The sequence below is a fragment of the Manis pentadactyla genome, chromosome 9 (assembly GCF_030020395.1).
Source record: "Manis pentadactyla isolate mManPen7 chromosome 9, mManPen7.hap1, whole genome shotgun sequence".
Taxonomy (NCBI): Eukaryota; Metazoa; Chordata; class Mammalia; order Pholidota; family Manidae; genus Manis; species Manis pentadactyla.
In genome coordinates, this window is record NC_080027.1 from 124,060,568 (window position 1) to 124,073,990 (window position 13,423).

The following is a 13,423-nucleotide window of genomic DNA, read 5'->3' on the forward strand; positions in this document are numbered from 1 at the left end:
ATCTAGTTTTTAGTAGGTGGTGGGCAAAAGCCCATTCATTATGCTTAATCTCTTTTAAAAATTCTTCATAAGTCTGCAGAGTGGATCCCTGACAAAGACCTTTCTGAGCCTACACAGCTCAAACCTGTAAAGTAACCAAAAGTGTTATCTAACTTGACACCTAAATTCTTCAAATTCAAATCTGAGGCTTCCTAAATCGTTTTTTTTTTTTAAATAAAGAGTGTTTCAAATTTGAACCCTTTTGTACTGTTGATGAAAATGTAAAATGGTGCATCTGGTATGGAAAAAAGTATAGTGGTTTAAAAAATTTTTAATAGAATTGCCATATGATCCAGCAATTCTACTTCTGAGTATGTATCCAAAATAATTAAAATCGGGGTCTCAGATATTTGAAACCCATGTTCATAGCATTATTCACAACAGCTAAGATGGACACTTCTTCCGCCCAAATGTCCATGAACGGAGAGAGGGCTAACGAAAATGTGGTGTATTCATACAACGGGACACCGGAGGAAGGGAATTCTGGTACATGCTACAACATGGATGAATCTTGAGGGCATCATGCTACATGAAATAAGCCAGCCAAAAAAAGACAAATACTGTTTGGTTCCACTTACTCGAGGTCCCGAGAATAATCAAATTCACAGGGACAGAAAGTAGACCGTTGGTGGCCAGGGGACTAAACGAAAATGTAAGAAGCTGGTGCATGGTAAGTGATCAACAAATGTTAGGTTCCCTTCCTTTCCATTTATTCCAATGTGCAGAGAGAAAGCCCGTAGCCCAGACAAGCGGACACTGGTCAGGGACAGAACTGGAGCTACAGCCCGGGTCCTGTCCTGCTCTGGCACCCACCTGTTCAGCCACTTGCCTGTAGGGGGCGCTTGAGCCGAGAACGGTGGGAACTGGCTCTCTGGGGGACCCAAGAGTTGCTGAAAGAGTTAAGGCGCCTCTTCCGAAATCCTGGCCCTCCCATCCTTGCATCTGTCTTTGTGGGTTTAATGAGAAATCCAGACACTTCGTAAGGAACTGTACAAAAAAACTTCTAGGGCCCCACTAACTCACTCAACAGAAAGAGACCCAGAACTGCCAAAGCTCCAGGGAAGATAAGTGAGTGGAAAGAGGTGGTTTTCAGAGCGTCCGGCGGCCAGAGGGGTTGCCCGGGGCTGTGTGAGCTCCGCCCCTGCAGCCAAGCCCAGAAAGCCAGGCGACGGCTCCTCAGCCCCTCTCTTCACGATATTTGGTGAGGAATTCGGGGGCGGGCCGCCGGCCTGGCACAGACCCGCACACCCTCAGTAGACACCCTCACTCCCCTCTCTCCCCCCAAGTCCTCCAGCCCCAGGAGGCCGGACAGAGGGATGCGCTCACTCTCCGAAAGGATCAGCTCAAGGTAAGTTCAGTCACTTTGCTTCAGTTTCTGTCCCTGGTGGCTTCATAAAGGACACAGAAGAAAGGGGCCGGAGTGGGGAGGGGCAGGCAGGGCCAGGCCCCCCGGGAGGCCCCGGGAGGCACAGGGGGAGTCGGAGAAGGGGGTCCGACAGTCCCCTCGGCCCTCCAGCTCCCTCCTGGCTGCTGGGCTCCTCCAACACCCAGGCATGGAAATGGGGGACCAGGTGCCCAGGAAAGCCAGGTCTGCCTCCTGCTTATAACCCCCCCAGCCTAGCCGTGTGCCTACGGTCTCTCCTAGCCATGGACTGCGGTCCCCCAATGCCGTGGTGGGGGTGGGGGTGTCAGGGGGTGGTGTGCAGTTTGCGTGAGTGTCTGTGTGTCTGTGCTGCTCGGTGAGAAGCGTGGAGGACGGACCAAGTGTGGGGAGGTGTGAGGAGTCCCGTCCAGGTTAGGGGGGCTCCCTTCCGGTTTGACCTCCTCAACCCTGAGAGGAGGGAGGGATGGTTCCTTGAGTGGAGAACTGGAAGGACAGCAGAACTCCTGAGTACGCGCTCCCAGGGTGCCAATCCTAAAACCTTCCCCCCACAAAACTCTGAGCCCAGTGCCAGGGTTGGGGGGGGTGTCTCTAACCCTGGGGGTCAGGGGCATTTAAGAATACACGATCCTGGAGCAACATTGCTAAGAGATGGGGGTGGGGTTCATAAAGTCCCCACCGAACCCTTTCAGCAGTGATGCCTGAGCAGAGGCCAACGTGGGCAGGAGCAGCCCCTGGAAAGCGGAGTCTTGAAGCGGATGGTGGCTTGTCTGCCAAGGTGCCCAGTCTGGAAGGAGAAATGGACACAGAGGCTCACTGTGCCAGCCTCCAGACAGCCACCTTGGGCCTTAGCAGCCCAGGGCTGTGCATGGAAAAATGTGCTGCTGGCATTGGGCCGCTCCACCCGCCTGCTCTCCTGGCCAGAGCCAGGCCCAGCCAGCGTGCCCGGCTGGCAGGCAGTTGAGCTGGCCTCTCAGGAACACTGTAGGCTCTTTGTCTGAGGCCTGAGGCCGCCTGATGAGACAGAGTGCCTCTCCTCTGCAGCCCAGAGGCCGATGGAATGAAGGGGGCCTGAGGGAACCACTTTCACGACACAGAGACACCTGGGGCCTCAGCGGGAGGGTGGCCAGAATGTGACTAGGTTGAGTGTCACAGTCAGCGTTCTTCTCATCAGTATATTGGATTTGATGGTGCATTCTGGACTCCTTCCTTTCTCCTGTCCACAGTTGCCAACCCCAGCAGGGTCCACAGCAACATCAGGGGTATGTGACTCTCCCTGAACCAAGAAAGGTTCTCAGGTTTCTCTGTCCAAAGGTGATGCTCGCACCTCTGGAAGGTGCCCGTTGCTCACAAGGGCCACAGTACAATGGCTATAGGTGTCCGGGTCAGATGCCCAGGCCTGATAGGCCACCCATCGTGCCTTATGCTCCGTATCTTTGGCTTCCCTCCCAGATGACCCCCAAACTGTGTCTCTCCACAAGCCTGCCCCGTTCTCATCTCACTAGCATCCAAGCTCAAAGGCAACAGGCTGCCTGGCGATGTGGAAGGAACACAGTAATTACCAGAGACCAGTAACCCAGGTGTCATCATAGGTAGCTGGGATGGGAGAGGGGGATGCCAGAGTCCCCCTCAAGCACCACGTCACAAGCAAGCGTGAGTTCCTACCCCGGTGCTCAGTGTCCCTCCCTTGGTTCTGGCTCTGCGGGATGCCCCAGGTGGAGCGTAAGGAGAGGCAGCACTGCACAGACACCCCAGGGGACAGCCAAAGGGCCCACTCAGACTCCACGTGCATGGTGCCCACTCCAGAGGACAGGTGCCACGCCTGGGCGTCAGCGCCCCCAGGCTGCAGGGGACCTGTAACTGTTACGAAGACCAGTCAAGTTGCACGTCCGCCACAAACTGCTAACCAGAGGGTTTTCTTGGCCGGCAGCCCGTGACGGGCTCTGGCCCTCTGGAGGGGATAGCCCAAGCCTTATGGTGGCTGCAGAGGGACCACACCCCTCCCCAGAGACTCAAACCAGGAGCCTCTAGCCTGCCCAAGAGACCAGAGACGCTTTCAGAAGCAGTTCAAATCTTCCCCTTTGAGGTCTCGAGCCACTTCTGGAGGTTTCCCAGAGACATGCAAGAGCCAGAGGGCTTTTTGCTTGGACTCTTGGAAAATATTATTTCCCTGGGGAGTCCAAGCTGGATGTGAATTCAGGCCTGAGAGGCACCCAGCACCCCCAGCCTCCCAACAGGGATTGCTGTGGCTTTCCAGCCTCCCCAACAGAAACTTCAGGTTGCTGGAGGCCGCCAAGGACCTGCCCCTCCAAAAAAATGCAGTGTCCCCCATTCCAGTTCCTTCTATCCCAAAGGCTGCTTCTGTGACTCTGTGACCAGGGAAAACGGACCTAGCTTCCCCGACAGCCAGGGCCAGCTGGACCGAGTGTGCAGAGCTGGCACTGGGAGAGGGCATGGAGGAAGCGAGAGCCAGGCTCCTGCCCTCAGCCATTTGATGCAGAAGCCAGATGTGCGTAGCTCAAGGCCTAAGGCTCCCCTCGCCTGCCTCCCTGCCTCCCTAGAGTCTCACCTGAGCCCACTTGCTCTGTTCTCCCTCCCTTCCTGCAGACACAAAATGCAGTGGGCCTCCCTCCTGCTGCTGGCAGGGCTCTGCTCCGTCTCTCGGGCCCAGTACGACGAAGACCCCCACTGGTGGTTCCACTACCTCCGCAGCCAGCAGTCCACCTACTACGACCCCTATGACCCCTACCCTTATGAGCCCTATGAGCCTTACCCCTATGGGGTGGAGGAAGGTCCGGCCTATGCCTACGGCTCTCCGCCGCCACCAGAGCCCCGTGACTGCCCCCAGGAATGCGACTGCCCACCCAACTTCCCCACAGCCATGTACTGTGACAACCGCAACCTCAAGTACCTGCCCTTCGTCCCCTCCCGCATGAAGTACGTCTACTTCCAGAACAACCAGATCTCCTCCATCCAGGAAGGCGTCTTCGACAACGCCACGGGGCTGCTCTGGATTGCTCTCCATGGCAACCAGATCACCAGCGATAAGGTGGGCAAAAAGATCTTCTCCAAGCTGAGGCACCTGGAGAGGCTGTACCTGGACCACAACAACCTGACGCGCATGCCTGGCCCGCTGCCTCGGTCCCTGCGGGAGCTCCATCTCGACCACAACCAGATCGCGAAGGTGCCCAGCAACGCTCTGGAGGGGCTGGACAACCTCACGGCCTTGTACCTCCAACACAATGACATCCAGGAAGTGGGCAGTGCGATGAGGGGCCTCAGGTCACTGATCTTGCTGGACCTGAGTTACAACCACCTCCGGAAGGTGCCGGATGGGCTGCCCATTGCCCTTGAGCAGCTGTACCTGGAGCACAACAACGTCTATTCTGTCCCTGACAGCTACTTCCGGGGGTCGCCCAAGCTGCTGTATGTGCGACTGTCCCACAATAGCCTCACCAACAATGGGCTGGCCTCCAACACCTTCAACTCCAGCAGCCTCCTTGAGCTTGACCTCTCCTACAACCAGCTGCAGAAGATCCCCCCAGTCAGCACCAATCTGGAGAACCTCTACCTCCAAGGGAATAGGATCAATGGTGAGACCTCGGCAGAGGGGCACGGGGGTGGCTGCCTGTGTCATTGCAAAGACCCTATTTTAGTTTGACAACACAAAAGAAATAAAAATAGGGGACCCAACATGCACAGCCAGGAAAGCAAGCCATACCCCTGTACAAGAGGTACAAGATGGCATGCTTTTAGACAAAACAGCCACGCTGGAGGAGTCAGTGGGGAGCGGGCTGGCACGGACAAGACTTCCCAGGGGAGGTCAGTTTCGATCTACGTCTTGACAGATAAGTGAGCAGGGACTGGAGGAACAAGGGACAAAGCCATTCTGGGAAGTGGCACTGTCACGAACAAAGCAGTCATTTAACAGGCCACCTGGAGGGGACAGCCAGGAAATTCGTGTGTCTGAGAGGAAGGGGTCATGTGTTGAGGAGCAGTGAGAGCAGTTGGCAGAGGTTCGGGAGAAAGCAGTTCAGAGAGAGGGGGATTTAAGTTGAACTTCTAGGGTCCATCTGGGGAGGACGGTGGATGCTGAGAAACCATAGCACCTGCTCTTACTCACTGGCCCAGAAGGGGATGCACTCTCTGATTCCACAGGACCCATCCCGCCTCTACAGCCTCGTCTTGTGTTTGAGTGTTTATTTGTTTTTCAAACCTAACAGCTGTTGGGCAAAAATATGCAGCCTCTCGGAGCTGAATGCAGCACTTGTTCTGCTCGGTTCTCCTTAGAGTGCAAGGAGCGCCTGGCCGGAGGCGGAGGTCCACCTAGGGTAACATCAGCCAGATCACGACAAAGCCTGGGGTGGGAGTGCGGGGGCAAGGACATGGGGCAAGCACTTCCCAGCAAATTTGTTCAGAAACCAGAAGGGCTGCCTCTGTGCCTCTAAGAACTAAAATATGCATTTCAGATTGGATCACCTAGTTGCTTGTAAGCCCCATCTCAGGATCTTGTGTGCAGAATGTGTTTACATTACCCTGGGGCCTCTGATGACTTAATCCCAGCTGGAAGGTCCTGAGCCAGCGTTTAACCTCCCCTCCTTTGTCAGCAAAGTCCCCCTCTCCCCAGGGAAAGAGGAACTCATTCAGGACCATTGGCAAAGGGCTCTGGAGTGGAGCTTGCTGAGAGCAAACAGCATCATCAAAGCGCTGATAGGGACGGAGATTCGTCAGTTGGCAAGATGTTAGCGGGCTGGACAGCCCTCAGAGTGGGAGACACCCCTGTCCCAGAGGTTGACAGTGAGGTGGCTGGTCCTCTAGGCTGAAGTGTAAGACACCATCCTGGGCAGCCCATACCATTTCATATCGAAAGGCTCTTTGTCTTTGGGGTGTCCTTATTCCCAAGGGAGGTGGTTCTCTAAGATGGCACAATGCTGCAGAGCGTTTTGCGGTTACTTGTGGCTGTCCATCCTCCCACCCAGAAGGCACCACTACTTAACTGCCAGCCACTCAGAACCCAGGAGGACTGTCCCATCAGAAATGTCATTTTATATGCTGTGTTTGACCCTGAAAGTATGATAGCAAAGAGCAGCTGTCCAAGAGAGAACCCATTAGTGACTGCCTAACCACCCAACGGAGAACTTACGATGGGAAAGGGTTTATCACAGCATCTTGTCACAGCTCTGCCTTTACGCAGAACCATAGCTGCTGCTCAAACACAGGTGGTCCGCCACTTCCAAACACTCTGCAGAAGACACATCACTTCAGTAAAGTGCCCTGAGTCTGCCAAGAAAGTTCTCCCCTAAATCAAACAACCTAAACATGTTTAGTGTCTATCTCAAATCCCTTGTTGTGTAATTTAAGCCAAATCCCCTTTATCTAGTTATCATTTAGTCTCTCTCCCAGTCTTCTTTGTAGGCAAAGTAACACCAATTCCTCAACTCGATTTTTCTTAACTTGGTGACTTAACCCATGTAAAGTGCTTGGTCCATGGCCTGGCAATTAAAAAGGCAACCCACGACAAGAGCTCTCACTAGCTTTTCTTCTCATTGCCATTTTGGAGTTGACAGGCAGGGTTTGGTTTGGTTCTGGTTTTTGCATTGCAAAGATGGGGAAACTGAGACACAGAAAAAGAAAAGCGATGTCTTCAGGTCACCCAGACTACATGGTATAGAACTGTGAGCACCTACCCCTTGCAGCCAAGGACCCAGAGCCGGCATCTCCGGCTGAGAACATGAGCAATATCTCTCTGATTCAGTCCAGCAGCAGCAGAGACAGTTTCCCAAGCTCAGACCCTCTCCTAGAATGTGTGGGGGACATCTCCCCGCACAGCCAGTCGTGGGCTTGGAGGCCTGGGGGCTGGAGAAGGTGGGCTAGAAGCGCGCCTCTGAGGGGGAAGCAGAGAAAAGGACAGGAACTAAAGGGTGTGTGGGCAGATCCAGCCCCAGCCTCTCCCTCCCCCTTCTTCCTTCCATCAGCTTCTCCCTCAATTTTTCCAGCCTGGCAACAGCAAGGGAACACAGCTCGGAATATTATTCAGTAGCTGTGGGATCCAGTGGAGCGGGGAGGGTTCAGCAGGAGGAATTTGGAAAGACTTATGTCAGTATTTAATCCGGGCTGGAAAATGTCCCCCAGAATATCCAAGCAGAAGCCCTGTCTTATTCCTGAGCTTAGGGAGGACAAACGGGGGGCTGGACCTCACAGTGCACATCTGGCAGCCCCTAAGAATCCCCCATATTTATGTATGCACACTTGAGATCCAGGATTTTAGCAGATTTCAGGGCCCCCGGCTTGGGTGGAGAATCTGTCAGGCAGCCTCTAGCACAGTTTCCAGGGGAGGCAGAGGTGATATTCAAGCTGGCCCACCTTACTTCTCCCAGCTCACTCCACTCCACCCCTTCCACGCAGACACCACAGACTCAGCCCCTGGTCGAGGCTCTGCCTCCAACCTGACCCTCAAGGCCGCTCAGTCTATTCGCTGGGACCACAAAGGAAACACCCCAAAGCATTCCAGATCGCCCCCACCCCACCTTGAGGGCTCTCCAAAGAAGGGTATCCCCCTCTCCTCCACTCTGTCTGGCACCTCGTTACTTTGGGGGGCTGGTTTTCAGTCTTTCTTCCCTTTGCAGTGCAAGTGAATGGGCTGCAGCCTGGCCCCAGTTCCTCTTGGTCAGACACTGAAAACAACTGCTGGTGCTAATGTCAAAACCTTCTCCTCATCAGCCTTTGGAAACTCTTGATACCGTCCTTCTTGCAACCTGCATTTTCACACCCATAACCTCTCCCTCCTTGGCAGCTTCCAGGGTTGCCCCAGGGAGGAAAGCCACAAAGCCTTCGTCCGTGTCCTGCCGGTCAGGGCTCACACACACTCCTGACCAAGCGGGGTGGAGGCCAAGGCCCCCATCTGCTCAGGAGACCCACCCATGGGTGGCTTCACCAAAGCCCTTTGTAGTGGTGACTTTTTCTGTCCCTGCCGGAGTTTGGGCTGAGTTCTTGGTTTTCCCCTTCAGGTTCCTGACCCAGTAGATTTGAGCCAGAAGTGGCTGGTTTGTCCAAGAGGACAGCCAGGAGAACAGAAAATGGTGACAGGGGGACTTGTGTTATAAGCAAATGGAACCATTGTATCTAGTAGGATTTCATGGTCTCGGTTGGGGGGGGGGGTCTCTCAAAAAAGGCAACTTGCTTTGAGATTAAAAACATGGGGGTAAAATATGTCCTATGAAATGCAGAAGGGAGGGGATGTTCTCATTTGACTTTTGGGGTCCAGAGCAGCCTCATTCATCCGTGAGTTTCTGTGTCCTGGAGCCTCGGGGCCTTGCTCACTCCTTGGCAGTCCTGGGAAAGGAGACATGCCTGCCCCTTCAAGGCTGGGCACCCACACACACTTGCCTCTGGGCCCAGGCCCTTTCTCTGATTTCCTGCCACTTCTGCTGTCCGCAAAGTGTCAGGAAATACATTCCACACTTAAGTCCCTCCATTTCCCAGCCTCCCTTCTCATAGCAATTCAGCAAAGCCCTCGCTCTCCAAAAGCAGTCGCACTTCAACGCTGCTAGGGATGGTCTTGATTATCTTCTGCTTCCCCCTGCTGCCCACAGATGGGAAAAGATCGGGTCTCGGCTGGGAGGAAAATCAAGGACAGTCTATGAACTGCAGAGTAAGGAGATGAAGCTGCCGATGCAGGCAGAGGCCCCTCTCTGTCCCTAATTCTGCCCCCTCGTGGTGCAAGCCGGTATGACACTGATCCTGGAATATGCCTGCTCCACCCAGCCCAGTTCCATCGCAGGCCTCAGACGTATTTAAGCAGCTTCACAGAGGCTGACTGGCCCCACTGTGGGTCCGGGTCCCTGATCCGGACTTCTCCCGCCCACCCCCTCCCTCCTGTCCCCACAGAGTTCTCCATCAGCAGCTTCTGCACGGTGGTGGACGTCATGAACTTCTCCAAGCTGCAGGTGCTGCGCCTGGACGGGAACGAGATCAAGCGCAGCGCAGTGCCAGCCGATGCACCCCTCTGCCTGCGCCTTGCCAGCCTCATCGAGATCTGAGCAGCCTGGCACTGGGCGAGGGGCGAGAGCCCCCGCCCCCACTGCATCTGGCTTGACGGTTTGGTTTGGCTTTTGCTGGAAGGTCTGGGACAGGCCATGTGACAGGACCCCAAGGCTCTCTCTGTAGTCGTCTTCCCTGGAGGCAGGCCAAGGCGGGGTCCGGGGACAGGCAGCCTTCTGCTGATGGATGCGGCTAACGCTCTCTTTCCAGGACAGGAGTGGTGGCAGAGGGAGCAGTCCCTGGAAGTCCCAACCCCAGAAATCTCACTGTCCTCAAGTTCTTCCTGGTGATCTGGTGTCATGAATGTAGGAGTTGCTGGGGCTACAGTACACAGCCATACTCTCCCAACAACCCCTGACTCTGAGCAGTGCCTGGCAGCTCCCCACGGACCAGGCTGGTCATGTGGTTACTGTGGGCTCCCACTCACTGCTCCTCAGAATATACCTCTTGCCCAACTGCCTCCTAAATCCACCTCGTCCATTAACCTTGCTCCACAGACACCTCTTCAGTGCCTTAGGCAGAGGCAGGGGATGCCAAGGCATGTGGGTATGTGCCCAGTAGCCTGTGCAGAGAACTCACACTTGGGTCTGAGGCTGGAAGGAAACCGGGAGTCAGCTCTTTGCCTCCCTAGCCTCTCTCCTTGAAACCCACCAGACTAGAGGGTCACTGGTATGATGACAATATTCAAGGCCCGATGTGAGAGGAGGCAACCAGCCTTGGGCTTAGATAAATCTATGGTACTATGTTTTAGCAGCTGAGCAGTTCTTTGAAGGTGGATCAGACTTCAAAACAGGAAAGGCCAGACTCTGCTTGTTGTCAGCATCCATCACGGGGCAAACACACTCTGATGGGCTGACCTGAGGAAGCAGCCTCACCCAGAGCTCTCTGTGTCCCCAGCAGCATCCTACTTGGGTCTTTGCCCTCACAGGCAGAGGCCACATGGGTCTCAAAGCATGAGGAAGGTAGTTTATCCTCCTCTTATCCAAGCAGGAGGGTCTGCACCCTGATGGGAGACACAGACCCCCACCAGCCCTGAACCAGCCTGCTTGTCCAAAGGAAGAGGCTGTGGTTCCTCTGTATTAATTGATTTGTCCTAAGGCCACACAGTTAACAGTAAAAGCTCTGGCTGGAGATACTCACTGGGTCTGCAAAGCCCAGGCTAAGCAACCAGTTTTTGCCTGTACTGAGCATGAAACGCTGTGCTTTCGCATCTCTGAGCTATACCCTCCTTTCTGAATGTGCCTGCTGCTTTATAGCTTGGCTGGAGAGCAATTAATTCTTCCCATTTCTGAAAGGGAATATTGCCCAGGGCCCAACCCTGCTGCTTTTTTGGGCACTACTGGGATGGGCCCATCTGGGCAGCCAGGGGCAGGGGCTGCTGAAGGAGAGCTAGCCCTAGTCTGGTCCCTGCCCAGATGCCACTACATCCCCAGTACGGTGCCTGCTTTTTAGCGGCTTCCCTGAGCCGTGAAGGGGTGAGGTGGGGGGTGGGATCCTTGGACTCCGCTCCTGCTCCAGACCCTGAAATCCACAAAAGCCAAACCAGCTCATTGCAGCAAAGGAGCTCTGAGGTGAGGGGCAAGGCTGCCCCCCGCCCCAGGGCTCTTCGGGAAGCATCTGCATGTGAACACCATCATGCCTCTATAAAGGATCTTTATTACAGGAGGAGCATGAGTGGTGGCTAACCTGACCAATAAAGTTATTTTATGATTGCATCTGGGAGAATGTAGTCATTTAAGGCAGACACAGATGAGTTACTTTAAGGAGACCGAGGGTGGTCACATAGGCCTTGGATGAGAAGAGTCCACTTCCTCACCCATTCTGCTCGGGTGGATGTAAGTAAGGGGTTAAAAAAAAAGTCACAGTAAAAAACTCTAGGAAGCAAACTGCTCTGAAAAATCTCCTTTAAGTCTAATTTCAATCCCATCAGCTTTATATTTTCTAACATTTAGTCTCCAAGAGATAAAGAACAACGGGGTTTTTCCCCATCATCCTAACATTTCTCTCCTTCAACCGGACTCCCCTGTCGACCCAGTAATTGTGGGCCTGGCAGGTCCTGAGCGCTGTCTTAGCTGCTCCTGCCCTCTAGTGGCAACTGTGCAGAACTGAGGGCAGTCGAACTGCAAAGCCCGTTTAGGCCTGAAGAGGAAAATAAGCATTCAGCCCCTTGGTTCTTTCAGTCAACCTCTGAGTGCACATTTCAGGAAAGTCTTTAAGTGCCATGTGCTCACAAATGCTATATACGTTATGAGGGCAGACAAGCCTTAGGCATTATGGGACAACCCTCTATTTTTTAATAGGGAAACAACCACAACTGGTACTTTTCGAACTGAATATATTATTTACCAGATATATTCACTAATATATTCTGTGAAATTCTGTGCCAAACATGTTACAGACGTTATGTCCATCTTAAGCCAGAGTAAAATAATTTGATTATAATTCTCTGGAACAAGAGTTAGGAAGGAATGGGAGTATAAAAAAGATCAGAAGGAAATCATAACTTTAACCACTGGCCTCCCTTCAAGGACATGAAGTTCAGCACATCTGCCTTGGTGCTCGAGCTCAGAGAGATGCCACGTGAAGGAGGTAGAGACACAGACACATAGGCAGGGATCTAGCCAAGAACAAGGAAGAATCCTCTGCCTCTCAGCTTGGCTTCTTAGCAGCTCCCATAAACATCCCGACCAAGACAGAGCAGAGGGAAGAAACCAGAGACAGGCCCAGCCCTGAGGCAGGGCTTCCGTGGTTCCTCAACCCAGGGCAGCTCAAGACGGCAGCAAGAGGGAACCATCTAGCCATGCAGCTGGGCTCTCTTCCTTCAGGCAACCATGGGTCAGTAATTAATATGTGCTAGGTACTTCATTCATTTTACCTCACTGGCATTCCTGGCATTTTATGCCATAGGTACTATTATTTTACCTATTTTACAGATGGGAAAACTGAGGTACAAAGAGGCTGGGGTCACCCAGGAAAGAAGCTCAAGGCCAGGATCTGACCCTCAGCTCGTCAGTTTTGCTATGCTGTTTCTACTGTGCTAGCTTGAAGATCTCCATGTTCCTGCTTACGAGGGTACAGAGGAGGCTCAGAGGTAGATGGGGAGTCATAAGTGGAGGGGGGCCATCTGACTTTATTTTTGGTGGACCTAAATCCGTTCTGCTAGCATTTACAGTCCCTTCACAAATTTTCCAATAAAAATTTACTCTCTATCAATACATGTTTACTGAGTGCCCTTGGACAGGCATTGGGGATACTGCAGAGAACAAATGCAGGCAGCCCCTGCCTTTGGGGGATTTATAGTCCAGTGGAGGGACAAGCCCTGAACAAAATAATCTCCTAAGGATCATGCACTTAAAACAGAAAGGGCTGCAAAGGAGAGTGCACAGACCTAAGGGAGGATTCCCAGGGAGCCTGACCTAGACTGGAGGTTCGGGGGCAGATACTCAGAACCGGAGGGAGAGCACAGTTATCTGGATAATGAGATGGGAGGGACAGCCCAGGCCAAGGTAGAAGCACGTACGAACTCCCTAATGCAGGAGGAAGCTTCCGAGATGGCGAAAATGGCGGCAACTAAACAAGGGAGAGCGTTTCAGGTGATGTGGACATGTAAGCAGGGTAAAACCACCTACATGCCTTTGTTCTCTTATTTCAGACACACGTACCAAGGAAGTTGATCAACATCCCAAGCCCCCCATCTGAGAGCCCGCCTTATAGGCCTCTCCCGGTTCCGTCTCCCAGCCACTCGTGGGCAGCATCTCACCTCCCACCATCAGTGCCTTCTCCGAAACAGGAAGGGCTTCAAGCCACGCCCATTCTCTCCCAACCTGCTTTCTTCAGCCCCCAGCTCCACTGGACACGAACCAAAAATCAAGGTGTCAGAAGGCAAGATACAGCCAGGAAGTCTTGACCTTTGTGTATTGTGAACCCTTTCAGAAGTCTGGTGAAGCTACGGACCTCTTCTCA

The 13,423-nt window shown here is 53.5% G+C and overlaps 1 protein-coding gene and 1 long non-coding RNA gene across 3 annotated transcripts in view; one reads left to right on the forward strand and one right to left on the reverse strand.

The window, feature by feature from the left end:
* Positions 1-13,423, reverse strand: part of LOC118924655 (uncharacterized) — a 183,332-nt gene that overhangs the window by 67,205 nt on the left and 102,704 nt on the right. The window lies entirely within an intron of this gene.
* FMOD (fibromodulin) lies at positions 472-11,175 on the forward strand. The gene is made up of 3 exons (XM_036909604.2): positions 472-1,387; positions 4,028-5,013; positions 9,308-11,175. The coding sequence occupies exons 1-3, from the start codon at positions 1,356-1,358 to the stop codon at positions 9,457-9,459; spliced, it is 1,170 nt and encodes a 389-aa protein (XP_036765499.1). The 5' UTR covers positions 472-1,355; the 3' UTR covers positions 9,460-11,175.

Excerpts from the sequence above, each read along its gene's own strand:
- FMOD (XM_036909604.2), top strand. The coding sequence starts at position 1,356 with ATGCGCTCACTCTCCGAAAGGATCAGCTCAAG. Across the intron at positions 1,388-4,027 it reads TCCGAAAGGATCAGCTCAAG|ACACAAAATGCAGTGGGCCT; the intron begins GTAAGTTCAGTC and ends CCCTTCCTGCAG. Across the intron at positions 5,014-9,307 it reads CCAAGGGAATAGGATCAATG|AGTTCTCCATCAGCAGCTTC; the intron begins GTGAGACCTCGG and ends CTGTCCCCACAG.